Source organism: Molothrus aeneus, chromosome 20 (genome assembly GCF_037042795.1).
Source record: "Molothrus aeneus isolate 106 chromosome 20, BPBGC_Maene_1.0, whole genome shotgun sequence".
NCBI lineage: Eukaryota > Metazoa > Chordata > Aves > Passeriformes > Icteridae > Molothrus > Molothrus aeneus.
Genome location: NC_089665.1, coordinates 11,029,442 through 11,044,935, shown reverse-complemented (window position 1 = coordinate 11,044,935; position 15,494 = coordinate 11,029,442). Strand labels below are relative to the sequence as shown.

Sequence of the window (15,494 nt, the reverse complement as noted above, 5' to 3'; positions counted from 1 at the left end):
CCAACATTTCCATCCACGGCTGCAGACTCCTGTTTAAAGGAATATAACCTGTTGGGTGCAGCGGGGCTCGGAGCTGCCTGCACTGTGGGAAGGTGTCCGTGCCCACAGCAGGGAGTGGGACCGGGGGTCCCTTCCAGCCCAAACCCCGCTCTGCTGTGTCCCCTGAACGCCCCGGGCCGTGTCCGTGTCCGTGCCCGCCCGGCGGGGCGCGGTGCTGCGGGGCGGACGGGCCCGCACTGCCCGCTCCCGGCTCTGCCCCCCGGGCAAGGGGGCACCGCGGGGCCCCCGGCGCTGCACGGCGACCTGGCGGCCTCGGGCGGGACGCCGGGGGCCAGTGACCTTCCCCAGGCTTTGCGGGGGGGGGGTGTCCCTGGGCCGTACCCCGAGTTCCGCGGGGCCGAGTGGAGCGGAGCGGGGCCGAGCGGGGCCTGGCCCGGCGGGCGGTGCGCGCGGCTGCGGGCGCGGCCCCTTTAAGGCGCTGCCGGCGCGCGGGGGTTGGGCCCTGGCGGGCGCCGTAGCGGCGGCGGGGCCGCACCACGTGGGCGGGCGGACGGCGCTGTCCTTCGGCGGGCCCATGGTCATCCGAGCGGGCGAGATGCCGCCGGCCGCCGTGCCGGCCGCGCAGGGCGCCGAGCAGCAGCAGCCGGCACCCCGCGACAGCCGGCCCGCCGAGACGCAGCAGCGCCCCGGTAAGGAACTGGGCCGGGGCCTGCGGCGGCAGCGCGGGCCGGGCTACGGCGCGGGTGATGCCCGTCCCGAGGATGCCCGGAGCAGCGGTGCGAACCCACCGCTCCCTCTCCGGCGCCGGGGCTATTAGCTGCCGCCGGAAAGGTCGCGGGGGTCTGCGGGAGCGGGGCTGGGGCTGCGGCTGCGGAGGGGAGCCGGGCCGGTTACGGCAGCTCGGGCGGCTCGTCCCACCCGGGGCCAGCCCGGCGGAGCGGCCCGGGCGCGCCCCGCGGCGGGGCCGTGCGCCCGCGGCCCAGGGGCTCCGTTCCTGCCGGGGAGTCGTGCCGGGGCCGCGCGCACCTGCCCGCCTCGAGAATGCTCCCGGCGGCCCCGGAGCTGCGCTGGCTGCCGGGGCCGGAGGCCGCAGCGGGGCCGGGCCGCGCGGTTCCGGGTGCCGTCCCGTGCCGCAGCGGGGCCGGGCTGCGGCCGGGGCCCGAGGGAGCCGCGGGGTCAGGCGGGGCCCCGGGCCTGGGCGGGCCCGTCCCGGCGCAGCGGGAGCCCCGGGCCCGGTGAAGGTCACCTTCATGGGGCCGCTCCACCGCGCGGCCGCGGGGGGGCCCGGGCCGGGAGCGCCGTGCCCGGGCCGCGGGGAGCGGCTCGGCCCGGGGGTCGCTCCCGGAGCCCGTGGGCGCGGCGGGCGCTCCCGGCCCGGGCTGCGGGAGCCGAGCTCGTTCCGGGCACCGCGTGGCGCTGCCGGTGGGCGGACATGCCGGTCCCGGGGGTTGCGGGCAGAGCAGAGGGCTGGGTCCTCCTGCAAGTTCGGGCTGCGGCCGCCACTGACACGTTAGACAATACTCATGAGCAAGAGCTTTCCTGGAAAGGGCAGAGGCTTGTTCGACATCTCAGCTGGAAATTGCAGGTTTAACCAGTTATTTGCTGGCTGTTGTTGCTCTGTGTCGGAGCCTGAGTGGCTCAGGCCACGCTCAGGGACAGCGTGCAGCTCCCTGTCCTCGCTGCTCTCAGTGCCAGCTCCTGGGCTGGCACTGACCCTGAGATGCCTCCAGCTGCCCTGGGTTTGCTCCGTTTGGTTGTTTGTACCTTCAAGAACTTAGGAGCCTGAGCACCCATCTCAGGCTCAGCTCTTTTCTCTGGTCTCTAAAGCAAAAGGCAAGGAAGCAGTGTGGCTTGTGGCTGGCCTTCGTCCCGAGGCACGTGAATCCCCTGACTGACCCACACATTGCTTCCATCCCCCGCTGGTTTTATGGTATCGAGGTGGATTTTTGAAGTTTGTCACCTGAAGCAAAGTTCACCGGCGTTTGGTAGTGGAGCAGGTTGGATGCAGTTCAGCAGTGGGAAGCTCAGTGCTCGTAGCCTCCCCCTCTCACCCCTGCGTTGAATTTTGAAGCAAGCATCATGCCTGCAGTGCCAGCAACCAGGTTAAAAAGTTATGTAGTGTAATCTCTGCCTCTCCAGCCACAATTGATTGCTGAGGGAGGGTGGAAGGTGGAAGAATCCTTTCGGCATGGCACGTGGAATTTGGGGAGGAGCAGAGGAAGGTCTCGCCTGGGAGCAGGGCCATCCTGGCCACCTTGGAATCGGCCTCACAAGCTCTGGCTCCTGGGCTCTGGTGTTCCCACTGCTTGTGTGCCCTGCAGAGCACCCCTGTAGGGGGGCACTGGCTGTGTCTGGGGGCAGCTCTCAGTACCTGGAGCCATGGGCAGGCTGTGAGTGGGCTCCTGGCTGCAGAACCCCCCTGAGCTGTGCCAGGCACCCAGGCTGGGGTGCTGGGCTCTGTGCCAGATGAGAGGGCTGATGGCTGCTGCTCTCTTCCCCCAGCCTAGAAACTGTTGAGGCTACTCTGACCTGAGTGCAGAAACACAAAAGCATGGACACTTGGGGTTCCTGTAATGATTTCTGATGGGCTCAGTTTTGTTACCTTTGCTATCCGCTGGTGTGAGATCAGACAGCCATTGTGTACAGCCTTTCTTGGATTACTTTTATTCCTACAGTCTTCTCTGCCTTAGAACAAGTTTCTCACGTACAAGTTTAGCAGTGTTTCTAGCTGCTGTAAAATGCCTTTCAACCTTGCCCTGCCCAGATTAGTTTTCTCCTGGCTCAGTCCCTCTGTCCCCGAGCTCTCCAGACAGCCCTGCTTTCAGATGCGTCTTCTGTTGGAGCAGCAGAGAATGCAGGTGTTAATGGAAAACTGCTGTGGAGGCAAGTGTAGCTGTGCATTAGCAACAAGGTCAGAAGGCTGATTCTTAATCTGGGGATCTGCTATCGCTGTCTGTTGCCCAACCTTGGAGGTTCAGTGGTGTTTTGGAAAGGACTGAATTGCTGGCAGTCGGGGATTTTAATACGCAGCTCTAGCAGGCTTGGGGGGGACAAGTTGGAGGAAAGTTGTGCAAGAGAAATCTGATCACTGCTACAAGGTTAAGAAGAGGAAAGGAGTGTGATAACACAGCATCTGCACGGCAAGATGAGGGATGGGAACCCGAGGGAATCGTGTTCGGGGCGGTTCTGTCAGTGGGATAAGAGCTGAGCTCCCAGTGGAAGCTCTCTGCTCTGCCTGAGCAGCCTTGCTCCTGGGTTTCCCAGCTGAAAAGTGGAAGTAAGTAGGTCAGGAACACGCACTGAGATAAATCCACCTGCAGACTCAGAACGGCCTCCTGCACAGTAAAACCAGCACCATGTTGCAGAGTCCTGTGTTTACCTTCATTGTCTGTACATGACTAAACTTGGCAGCACACCCCTCTTCTGGCACAGCTTCCCAGCACTTGCTTTACTTTCCTGCATTGTGCTCCATTGGTTGTGCTGGAAAGTTGTTATTTCTAGAAGCTTTACAGGTCTGAAGTTCATGCATTTTTTTATTTGCATTTGAGAAGCAGTGCCAGTCCTTGGGGCAGTGCTTGGACAGTGTGCCAAAGATGAAAACCAGCACGTGGTTCCTCCTGTGGTGGTATTGGCTGTCACTTTTGGCAGTAGGTCAGGTTTTTGCCATAGTAGCAAGGCTCTCTCAGGATTAGCTTTTGGTTGGCATGTTTTTCTAAGAAAGCATTTCCTTAGTTTGTCTTTCACTTTAAAGAGAAAGTCTCTACTACAAGCTGTTGAAGAGGCCGCGGGCTCAGAGAGGTTGTATGTAGTTATGTGCAATGACATAAAACTGCAGGATCATGAGTCTTGCCCAGAACTCCAGTGGGTTGGATTAGCCTGGGACTAGCCCTGCTTCCCAGGCTCCCCACTAGCCAGCCTCCTGCCCTTGGGGTTGGATGAGACTGGGGGTGGTAATGTGGGTCCTGGCTGGTAGCAGGCTGTGCCGTGCCGTGCGTGCTCGGTCTTTGCTGTTGTGTCCCTGGAGGCTCAGCTCAGGTCGGGCTGTGGTGCCAGCTGGGGTCAGGGCACTGTGCAGCTGGGGTGGGTCACTCGGTGTCCCTGGGGAGGGGTTCCTGTGGGGCAGCAGCTTTCCTGGGCTGCTGCTGGCAGCACTCTTGCAGAGCTGCGGGAGCTGCCGTCCCCTGAGCCGTGTGTGACCCGAGTGGCCACAGCTGCACTGCAGGGCAGCCCGAGCTGCTGAGGCCATCACAGCTGCCAGACTTCCCCTGCAAACCCTGCCCGCAGAACAACAGGCTGGTTCCCTGCTCTTGCTGTCCCAGTAGCTTTCTGAAACTAAGCTATGTGCAAGGGTAAAGCACAGGGACTTGGAGGATTATCGGCTGGTCCTTGGTTTCTGTCTGAAATACAATTCTTTCCTTCAGCTCTCTTGAAATTTGAGAAACGTGCTCTTCCTGACACAGTTAATGGTTTTGTTGGTGCTGGTCTTTGCACTTTGCATTAGTCTTACTCTTTGTGCCCGATTTCTGTGATGTTTGAATTGAGTGTTATTGTAGCAGGGTCACCCAGACGGCCAGTTTCAAGGCTAGGTTCATGAAAAGTTTTGGCCAGATAGTTTACAAATGAGTTTAAATGTAGTTCCCAGATGTGGAGAGTGCAGGGTGGGTAAGTCAGGGTGCCAGATGCAAAGCACAAGGCATTTCAGCACCTCTAAGTGCCCAGGCCAGCAGCTGTGGGAACCTCTGGGTGTCCTGGGGCTTGTCCTGCCCAGAGCACTGCAGGCTGCAGCCTCACCATGCTCTGCTCTCTCTCCAAGCCAGTCTCAGTGGTGTGAAGCTGCTGAGAAATAAATGCAGAGCTTGTACCTCTGCCCACAGATGTCTTAGAACCAATTTGAGTTTAATGATGCCAGTAGAGCAGCTCTAATGTTTCACTGTGGGCTCTTATTAAAGGAAGTCCTTGTTGTACCTAAAGTGGGAAGTTCCTTGGAAGCTGTGGGTTTGTGGTTTCCACTAGGAAGGCACCTCCACATGTCTCCCACTTTTCCTGACAGGATGTCCTGCAGAAATGTTTTCATTAGGGCCATCTCTGGAGCTAATGCCTATTCATTTAGTAACTTTATTTGGATTCATTAAACTATTTATTTAGCTTCATTTATTATCCAGCTAAAATTTAATTTGCATTTGCTGTACTGACACCAGCCTTCACAGGTTAGAGCTAACACGTGAGCTTGCATTGGCTGTAGGTGAAGACATGCAGCTCAGCTTCATGAGACCTGACCAGGTACTTCCAGGAGATTCCTCCTCTTCCCAGAGGTCTCTTTGTGAGGAGGAAGAGTTGGAAGCTATCAGTACATATGAAGTCCTTCAAAAATCACAAATCACAAGAAAACCACAATGCTCATGTGATCTGAAAGTTGGTGCTGGCTCATGGGCCTGAGGCTCCAGAGCTCGGGGGCCTGTCCTGTGCCAAAGGAGTGAGACCTGGATGATGCCAGCGATGGCAGGTGAGGAGCCCGCGGCTGTGGCACGGCCTTGCTGGAGGTGTGAGGAGTGGCCTGCTTGGCCACAACCTCCCCGGCCACCTGGTGCTTGGAGAAAGCTCCAGCTCCATAATCCCTGCTTCAGTTGCCATGGTTTTCTTTAAGTAGCATGGAGAGAGGAGAGGTGTTAGGGGATTGTGTGTGTGGTTTTGTGGTTTGTTGTGTTTTATATGGCAGAGCAGCATGAGAGGAGAGAAAATTCGTCTAGAAACTACTGACTGGTTCACTGCCTGAATGCTTTGTGCTCGCCTGCTTAGTATGGATGGCTGTGCCGGGCCCAGGCGTGCCATAGTAACTGCTCTGGCCTTGTAATTCAATGCATCTCACTTGCTCAGGTTTGGCACAGCGCTCATCCCAGGCTGCACTGGTGTGGCACTCGAGATCAGGCTATTTATAACTGCCCGGCCCGGGCGGCATCCCCCGAGTGAGCCCGGCTGTGCTGGGGACCGGAGAGCGGAGCCGCAGCTGGGGACAGGGCCGGGGGCGGCCTGCGTGAAGGTGCCCAGGCAGCACCTTGGGGAAACTGCTGCAAGCCCAGCATCCAGTTCTGGTGAGCACACGGGACGTGGGATCCAGCTGCTGCTCCTGTGTCCTGCCACGCTGGGGCCACACAGGCATTCTCTTTGGAGAAAGCGCCTGAGTGCGAGAAGGCAGCACAGGGCACGGGCTGCGCGTGGGGACTTCGGTGTATGTGTGGAACACAGCTGACTGTTCTGATCCGGTGCTGCACGAGCCAGGCATGGGAAACAGCCTTTTTGCAAACTGCTGCAGGCAAGTCACCGATCTCCTCTTCCAGCCACGCAGCTCTGGCTCACCCGATGAGAGGTCGCCTCTCTTGCCAAAGTCTCCCACAAGCTGCAGTGTCGTCCCGGAGATGCCAGAAGCTGCTCAATGTGCTGGGCTGTATCCAGACATCATCCCCAGTGAGGCGGTGACTGGAAGCCTGCAGAAGGGCACTGAATACGTCCAAGACCTCTCTGAGACCAAGGACAAAGAAGGAATGATGACAGTTTGTGATAAGAGCGGTTCGAGACCTGGCGTTGGCACGGTTGGCCTGCTCCAGCGGACAGAGGCATCCAATGCAGCGACTGTCCTTCCAGCCGACCTTGGGGACAGGCCGGCAGGGCTGGTTGATCATGCTCAGTCACTTGAGGCCTGCCAGAGCTGTGTGAAACTTGAGGACAGCGGCTTAGCCCACAGATCCTGCCGCCGGGAGGAGCACGTGGCAGCAGCTGACAGCAGAGCGGGCCCTGGAGCGCATTCCGCTGGCCAGGGCGAGGGGCGAGCGGCCGAGGGGCGAGTGGCCGGGTGCCTGCACGCAGCCTGGGTGCCTCTGGACAGCGCGCTCGAGTGCAGAGCTCCTGCTCCCTCCCCAAGGAGCCCTGGGACACCCTCCTCTGCTCTGGCAGACAGTGCAGGCAAAGCCCTGCCAGCTCAAAGTGCAGTTGTGCAGCCTGTTCCCCCTGGTGAGGTGTCACCTAAGGCTCAGAACACAAGTGCTGCTTTTGTGACAGAGCCTACTGCCTGCCCCAGCAGAAGCTCAAGCTCCGATGCTGATTCCCAGGCCCCGGTTCTGCCCTCAAAGCAGCAGCAGCAGAAGAAGAAGAGGAAGAAAAAGAAGCTTCCTCTCCCAGGTGCTCTGTCCTGCTGCATGGAGCCCCCACACCGTGTGCCCCTCACAGGGGTGGGTGGCTGTGGGTGCCTGTGGGATGGGGCAGCACAAAGGAGAGGGAAGGGATGCAGAGGTGATGTTTTAACTTCACAGGTGAAGGAGGAAGGTGACGAGGTATCCCACCTGGGTGTGTACCACAAAGGGACCTGTCTGTGCCTTGTTCATGTCAGCAAAGCAAACTTAAGGGCGTTTTGCTTGTCTTTTTCTCAATTCATAAGCTAAATCCCTCTGTTGTTTGTGACTGCAGACGTGGTCCTTGTAAAGGATGGGAGTGGATCTGCACAGCCCAGCCTGCAGCAGCTTGGTTGGAAGTGTGCAGCTGTGAGGGACCAGCACAGGGAGCCTTGGGCTTCCTTCGGCTGTGTGCAGGTTGAGGACAGGCCTGAGCTGCAGGGGTGGAGCAGCTCCATCAACTGTGCTGAGGATGGGATGTTCCTTCTCTCCCTTCACCCAGTGCATTATTGCAGTCCAGTGGGAACAGTGGCCCCAGCCAGTTGGCCCCTCAAAATGGCACTGGAACTGATAATAGGAAATGCATTCCAAAGATTGGTGCTGGTGAAGTAGGGGGTTTAATTTTTAGTTTTGTCCCTCTAAGAATTTCTCCAGTTACTAAATGTAGGGAAGGAAACTCCCCACTGACAGAGCAGTCCCTGCAGACCAGGCTAACTCCCAGCAACAGAGTGTCGCTGACTTTTGGATCCGATAATCTTTGAAAAGGATTTGTGTCTGACTTTGGTTTAGAAGATTTGTTTGAACATAAATCAGTTATTAACTAACCCTTCCCAGATCCGTGCTATGTGCAGCCAGCAGGGTTCAGGTGTGCGCCCTCCCTCACACCAGGATCTTTGCAGGGGTTTGCCAGGTGCCGCTGCCACAGCTGGCTGTAAATAGGAAGCGTGATTAAAGTAGGCCCTGTCACCTTGGCGTGTGAACTCCTTGTCCAGGCAGAGATGAAACCTAATCCTGCATCTGATCCTTTGTGCCAGGTGTGAGTGCAGATGGGTGGGTGTGGGTTGGTGCGGCGGTGCCCGGCCATGCTCTGCTCTGCTCTGCTCTGTGTGCAGGCATTGCTGTGCTGTGCTCGGTGCCTGGCCATGCTCTGCTCTGCTCTGTGTGCAGGCATTGCTGTGCTTTGCTCGGTGCCTGGCCATGCTCTGCTCTGTGTGCAGGGATTGCTGTGCTTTGCTCGGTGCCTGGCCATGCTCTGCTCTGCTCTGCTCTGTGTGCAGGGATTGCTGTGCTGTGCTCGGTGCCTGGCCATGCTCTGCTCTGTGTGCAGGCATTGCTGTGCTTTGCTCGGTGCCTGGCCATGCTCTGCTCTGTGTGCAGGGATTGCTGTGCTGTGCTCGGTGCCTGGCCATGCTCTGCTCTGCTCTGTGTGCAGGCATTGCTGTGCTGTGCTCAGTGCCTGGCCATGCTCTGCTCTGTGTGCAGGCATTGCTGTGCTGTGCTCGGTGCCTGGCCATGCTCTGCTCTGTGTGCAGGCATTGCTGTGCTTTGCTCGGTGCCTGGCCATGCTCTGCTCTGCGTGCAGGGATTGCTGTGCTGTGCTCGGTGCCTGGCCATGCTCTGCTCTGTGTGCAGGGATTGCTGTGCTGTGCTCGGTGCCTGGCCATGCTCTGCTCTGCTCTGTGTGCAGGCATTGCTGCGCTGTGCTCGGGGCGGCAGTGAGAACATTGTGTTCATTGTGTTCTCACCGTGAGAACAGCACAGGCCAGAGCTCGGCAGCCTCCACCACACCTCGGGTACAAGCTGCAGCTCGAGGGCAGGAGGAGGGTCCTTGCTGGGACGCTGGCACATCCCTTGGAATGACAGGGGAGACCAGAGGTCACAGCCTTCGGTCGAGACCACAAACCCGGTCGAGACCACAAACCCACGTGTCGAGGCCGACGTGACCCGGCAGGGATCTCCATCTGCAGCAGGAGCAGGGTGGTGAGCGGGAGGAGCGCCGGGTTTGCCCCCGGAGCGGGTGGAACCGCTTCCCTGTGACTCAGACACCTTTCGTGAGCCATCTGGGGTGCAGCGGGAGCCCGCAGCCAGACACAGCTGCCTGCCTGCTTGGGACTTGAAGTGGCAGCAAGGAACGGGAGAGAGGTGTCCCTAAGGTGTTCCTGTGCCTCCTCCTGCTGTCTCAAGTAGGCTGAAATCCTGTGAAATCTATGAGTGCCCCATGATGTACCTCCCTCTGCGCCGGCGCTGCTGAGGCCGCGGCACAGTCGGTGCAGAGGGTGGGAGGAACCAGTGACCCACTTTAGGGCAGCTGGGTGCAGCTCTGCTTCCCTCGGGGAGCACATCAGGTGAGTCAGCACCCAGCAGGCAGCACGGCCTCCAGGCCAGCTCGTGCTTCCTTGAAACATACCCATTCTGTGCAGAACCCCTCTGGAAAGCCTTGCCTGGCTCACATCCAAGGGTTAACCTGCTGCACGGCAGATCTTTCTCAGTCCAGACTTAACTTTTGTTTCTAAACTTAAGACTGTGCTGGCTGGAGCTTGATCCTCTAGCATAAGGAGACATGAAGGTGTTGCCTCTACATGTCTCTTGTCACAAAGTGCAGAGTTGTGCCAGCCCTGCCTTCACTCAAGGAAAAGAGAGATGGAAGGTGTGAACGTGTTGTATTTCTGCAGACTAGGAGCAGTATTCTGATTTCTGAAACACTAAGTAGTTTGGGGATCTTACACCACTGAGCAGTGAAAAGCAGAAGTGTGGTCCTGGCTGGTGGCTTTCCCTTGCTGTGTTCAGATTTTCCTGCTTCACTTGGCTTTGCTGCTGAAGGTGTTTGCTGTTCTCCAGACTGGCGTGTGCATGGGTTGCAGTGCCAGCCTTCCTTTCAGCCAAGTTCTGTCTCCTTTCTGGCTAGCACAGCAGGAACAGAAGTTGAGTGATCCTGCCCTGCTTGGGTGGGCAGGGGCTGGGCCAAGCCTGGCTTGGGCACCTGGCAGGTCATCCTGTCTGCAGTACCAGTAGCCCCAGGTGTAGCATTTCCCTGGTGGCTTGTCTGCACTCCCTCCAGATCCCCACGTGTTCAGGCAGCCCAGGACTATGGCTGTGCTGGCTGCAGGGTGTGACGAGGGGCTCTCCCCAGCCCTTTAGGCATGGTGTGGTTTTTCTGAAACCACATCTCTTGAGGCACTCTTGCATGGAGTGTTTCTTCCTCCTTTCTAGCATGACAGCAGCTTGCTGGAGCCAGAGCCCGGCCTCTCGTCTCACTTGCCCATGGCTTCATCTGTCAAAGAAATGAGCAGTGAGTGCTGGGGACATACGCACAGTGACAGGGACCATGAGCAGCAGCTGCTGAGCTGCTGCCTGAGGTTGCTCTGCTACCTACTGCCTTTGGAATGGGTGTGCCCTCATTGCGTTTTTGCCCTTTCACCATGTCCCAAGTCAGCCCTGACAGTCATCTCTGAGGGTTTGCTGTTGGCAGTCGTTGTCTGGGGCAGGGACATGACTCTCCATGGGTGCTTTTGCAGGGCTTGTTGCTGCAGCCTCATGTCGTGCTCCAGAGGTGTGCAGGGGGGTATGGTGTTGCCATCCCTTTCTGGGGTATTGTGAAGGCTGGATGACTTCTCTGGGCTGCAGAAGCAGCTGGGGCTGATGGAGAAGAACTGGCTGTGACAGCTGTAGGTCCTCAAGCCACAGCACCAGCCTATGAGGTGAGGGAGGCTGAGTGGGGACTGGTGCCTTGCAGGAGGTGAGGATGAGGAGCGACACCTGCCAGATGGAGCTGGCTGCAGGGCTGCAGCCTCGAGGCATTAGCCTGGCTTGCAGCTGTCCTGGCCCTGTGCAGCCTTTGGAAAGGCTGTTTCTGCTGCCTGGGAAAGCACCCTACCTGCTCCATCTGTGCTGCCTGCAAGTGGGTGCCTGAGAGCACCAAGCTGGCACTGCTGCGTGTGACCTTGGTGTGCAGCTGAGGGTGCTGGGCCAGCCCTGCTGGGAGCACAGCCTGAGGGGCACGATGCCAGCTGTTCTCCAGCACCCACTGCCCCAGGTGTGCGGGGTGGGGTGGTGCCCTTGGGGCACGGGCCTGGCACGCTGTGGGGGAAAGGGGTATTCTGCCATCTCCCAGAGTTGCTATCAGCAGCTCTTTCCACTCTTCCAACTTCTCTTGGCAGCCCCTTGGTCCTCTTTAGTGTGGTCCCCAGCCTGGTTCAGAGGATGCAGGCTCCTCTAGGAGACTGGCAGCTTCTTAGATCTAATCAGGTCTCTGATGCTATCCAGCTTATTGAAAAAGAAAACAAAGCATTGCAGAGCTGTGAGATGGGTGCAGAGAGCTCCCCAGCCCTGTGACGCATCTGTCTAAACGAGCACTTAAAATGTCGTCACCATTTTCTTGAATAAAAGTGCTTAGGAAGGCCTCACCCTGGCACCATGGGATCTCTGTGAAGTATTTTGGAAATGCAGAGGGTGGCCCAAGGTGGGCAGGGCCTTGGGAGCTGTTGTGTGCCTGTGGAGTAACTGGGCTGCCACGTGAGCGCAGCGGTGCCGCGCAGCCGCCGGCCTCCCTCTCCCTCTGCTCTCTAACGTGTTGGTGCAGAGGTTACAGCTGCCTCCAGGCCGCAAAGCACCACACACCCTTTTTTTTTTTTTAATTAAGAGGCTTAAGACAGCTCAGTGTGGTGTACACTGACCCATCCTTCCTGCTCTCCTTCCCTCCCCTCTCTGCACATGGTTTGTGGAAGATGCAAGCACCGTAGGCAAGTGAGAGCACCTTCATTATGCTGTGAGGAAAGGGAGGGAAGGGCCTGGCACACCTCTGTCTAGTAAACAGCAAGTGCAGAATAAAACCCTGCCTTTTAGCCCCTGATTAGCTCGGGCTTTGCAGTGTCCAGGCCAGTCTCTGCAGCCCATTAGAGAGGACCTTGTCTAAACCCCTCTGTCCTTGCCCAGAGCACCCGTCTGGCGTGGCACTGATGAATGGCAGCGGCCCGCATGACAGCCTCAAGGGCGACAAGGATGCCAAGCAGAATGGCCACGAGGAGGCCGAGCCAGGAGAAGATGGGAACGACCAGGAGGTCATCGTCATACAGGACACGGGATTCACTGTCAAGATCTGTGCACCAGGGATAGAGCCCTTTTCCCTGCAGGTACCTGCCCTCGCCAGCTGGGGAAGGGGACAGAGGTGGGGAGTATTTGAGCCAGATCCTTTCAGCCAGGCAGGCAGGGAAGGAGGCAGTGCCTGGAAGGCCCCTGTTCAGCCTCACAGTTTGCACAATACCTCCTGGCTGCTCCCTGACCTGTCTGTCTTCTGACCAGGGCTACGTGGGGAAGGAGGCAGCAAAGGATGGAGGGTGCAGGAGACTGCCTGGCCAGTGCCTTGAGAGAAATGAAGGAAGAAGAGACATGAGCAAGAGGCTGCCTGGCCCAGGCCTGCCTGGGCATTGCAGGGACAGGGAGGGTGTTTCATTCTGGATCCCAGGTGTGGAGCAAGGGGAAGGAGAACTCACTGTGGTGTAGCTCTTTGTCCATCACAGAGGGGCTTGGCTATGGAGCTGAGCACAGGGAAAATGGCCTTCCCACTTCTGGGCTGTTCTAAAGCAGTGTTGTGAAAACGTGATTTCTGGGCCTGAGTGAGGAAGGGAAAATCCCTTGCTTGCTCAGCAGTTATGACATGATGCTGCTTCAGGCCAGCCTGGGTTTGGTACAGTGACAGGTCCTAACACAGCTCAGGGAGCTCAAGCCTGAAGACCAAGGGAATGATGCAGTCTCCACTTCCCTCTGCATAGAGAGCTCTGCCTCATGTCATGTGGACAGTGACATGCTGCCAGGTCAGGATGAGCTCTGACAGGCCTGGTTCATAGTCCCATTTAGCTTGATACTTCACCAAAAACTATCTGAATGAAGTATCTCTTAATTCTGGGGAGAGGCATATGGAATCTAAACCCAGTGGGAAGTTCTTATCTGCCCAAGACTGGCAGAGAGTGCAGCAAAATCCCATCCCCTGTGGAAATAGCTGCGTCTCAGACTGGCTTTTTGTCTTCTTTAAATCCCCCTGGCTGTTAGTTTTAATGGGCTAATAATAGCAGGCCTCGTTGTTTACAGCAGCTTATGTAAACTACCCCGAGTGCTCTGGGTTTTCAGCAGTGTCAGTGGTGCTGGAGCAGAGCAGGGAGGTGGGGGAGCAGCCCTGGTGCTCAGGGTGGGTCTGGCCTCCCCTGAGCCCTGTGGAGGTGTGGCACTGGCACAGCTCACCACGCGTGGGGAGGAGGAGCTGGGCTGTTTTCCATGGGCAGCATCCAAGGTCTCACCACTAATCTGGTGTGAATGGATAAGGGAAGAACCCCACTTCCCCCACCACCTGCTGTTCCTTCAGTGCCCTCTGTCACCTCTGTCCCGTGCCAAGTGCTTGGTGCAGTGCCTGGCTCTTACATCTCTGGGTGCCAACCCCGTGGGGTGGAACTCAGGTGGCTGACCCTGCCAGAGGTGACAGTGCCCTCCCAGCAGGAGCAGGAGAGATCTTCCTGGAAAGGGAGGTAGAGTCTGCCTTTCCAAGCCTGGAGGGAGAGGTCTGAGAGGTTTTTGATATTGCAGCTGAGGGGCAAAGTTTGGCAAGAGCATGTGGGAGAGTAAACAACAATTGTGTTCTTACCTTCTTAAGGTTTCTCCTCAAGAGATGGTGCAAGAAATCCATCAAGTTTTGATGGACCGGGAGGATACCTGCCATCGGACCTGCTTCTCCCTGCAGCTGGATGGCAACGTCCTGGATAACTTTGCTGAGCTGAAGACGATTGAAGGACTGCAGGAGGGCTCACTGCTGAAAGTGGTGGAAGGCAAGTTCCTTCAGACATGGGAGGGAATGAGTGAGGGTTTTCTTAGGGAGTGATTTTGGCCACCTGTCAGCTCTTTCCTCTGGTTCCATTTTGAGACCTGTGTGCCAAAGGAGCGAGCAACTGTCTAATTCCAGTTTCTTTCCTCACTTTTTGGTCATCAGAGCCATACACAGTGCGAGAAGCCAGGATACACGTGCGCCACATTCGGGACCTTCTGAAGAGTCTTGACCCATCAGATGCTTTCAATGGTGTGGACTGTAACTCATTGTCCTTCCTGAGTGTCTTCACTGAAGGAGACCTGGGAGGTATGGGTTGAAAAGACTTCTCTGGTGTGGTCAGTGGTTTCATTCCCTGACTCCTTGCTTAGTTAAACACACAGTAACAGTCGGCTGTGCTGTGTCATTTAGGAGTGCAGAGAATACTTGGAGTACTTCTGCATCCCTCTTTGAATGATGACTGGGGGAGGGACTGTTCACTTTTCAGAACTGACTTTATGTCTCTGTCTGTTCTAGACAGTGGAAAACGGAAGAAGAAAGGTACCGAAATGGAACAAATTGACTGCACCCCTCCTGAACATATCCTGCCAGGTAGCAAAGAGAGGCCCCTGTGTGCCCTTCAGCCCCAGAACAGAGACTGGAAGGTAGAGTTTTCCTGTGTCAAACAGCTACTGGTACATTCCTCACAGCAAACTGGTGGTCAGGGATTGAAAGCTGAGCTGGAGTGGACTTTGGGATTTGCTCTGCTTGGTGCTTAACAAGCACTGGGATAGCACTGCGTAGCCAAAAGAATAAAGTCCAGGAGCTGGTGTGCAAAACACTGGACATGGAATCTGGACATCTGCAGAGTGTGGAAGGGCCAGGCTTGCTGGGATGGGTGGCAGAGAAGGGAAAGCAGCATTCCTCTGCAAAGTCCTGGAGACAGGATCTGCAGGTCACTACAGATTGCTCTTAGCTTTCCCATGCCCTCCCACTCGGATTCTGGTTTAGAAGCTGCCATTTGAAAACAAGTACAGCAGCCCAAAGGCCCAGGGTGTCTGCTTTCACCCGTGTCTCGTGGTGTGAAAGGCAAACTGGTGGACTGCAGAGGGCTCGGGAGGCTGTGCTCGGGAGACCAGGTGCGTTTGTAAGCTCTGTTTCTGGAATCGAGCAAGGGCAGCAGGTAAAAGGGATCTGGCATCTACATTGAGTGACTCTAACTCAAAGAAATGAATTCCTGCTGACAGGAGTTGCTTGTGTTGTGTTCTGCTGTAGCCTTTGCAGTGCCTAAAAGTATTGACGATGAGTGGCTGGAACCCTCCGCCCGGGAACCGCAAGATGCACGGGGACCTCATGTATCTGTACGTGATCACTGTGGAGGATCGGCACGTCAGCATCACGGCCTCCACACGGGGATTCTACTTGAATCAGTGAGTAACTGAGATTCTTCCTGTCCTGCCCCGCAGCAGCCAACTGGAAAACAACTCATAAACAAACAGTTGCAGCCCTTTTTTTTTTCCTGTGGCAGAAACAGCCTATTTTAA

The 15,494-nt window shown here is 57.1% G+C and overlaps 1 protein-coding gene across 1 annotated transcript in view; it reads left to right on the top strand.

Annotated features, from left to right (window-relative positions):
• The first annotated feature begins 574 nt into the window (after positions 1-574).
• Positions 575-15,494, top strand: part of CLUH (clustered mitochondria homolog) — a 33,077-nt gene continuing 18,157 nt past the window's right edge. Inside the window, exons 1-6 of the mRNA XM_066563481.1 lie at positions 575-689; positions 12,096-12,292; positions 13,804-13,975; positions 14,137-14,280; positions 14,488-14,615; positions 15,226-15,380. Coding sequence (XP_066419578.1) covers positions 575-689; positions 12,096-12,292; positions 13,804-13,975; positions 14,137-14,280; positions 14,488-14,615; positions 15,226-15,380 — 911 coding nt within the window. The remainder of the gene's footprint in view (positions 690-12,095; positions 12,293-13,803; positions 13,976-14,136; positions 14,281-14,487; positions 14,616-15,225; positions 15,381-15,494) is intronic.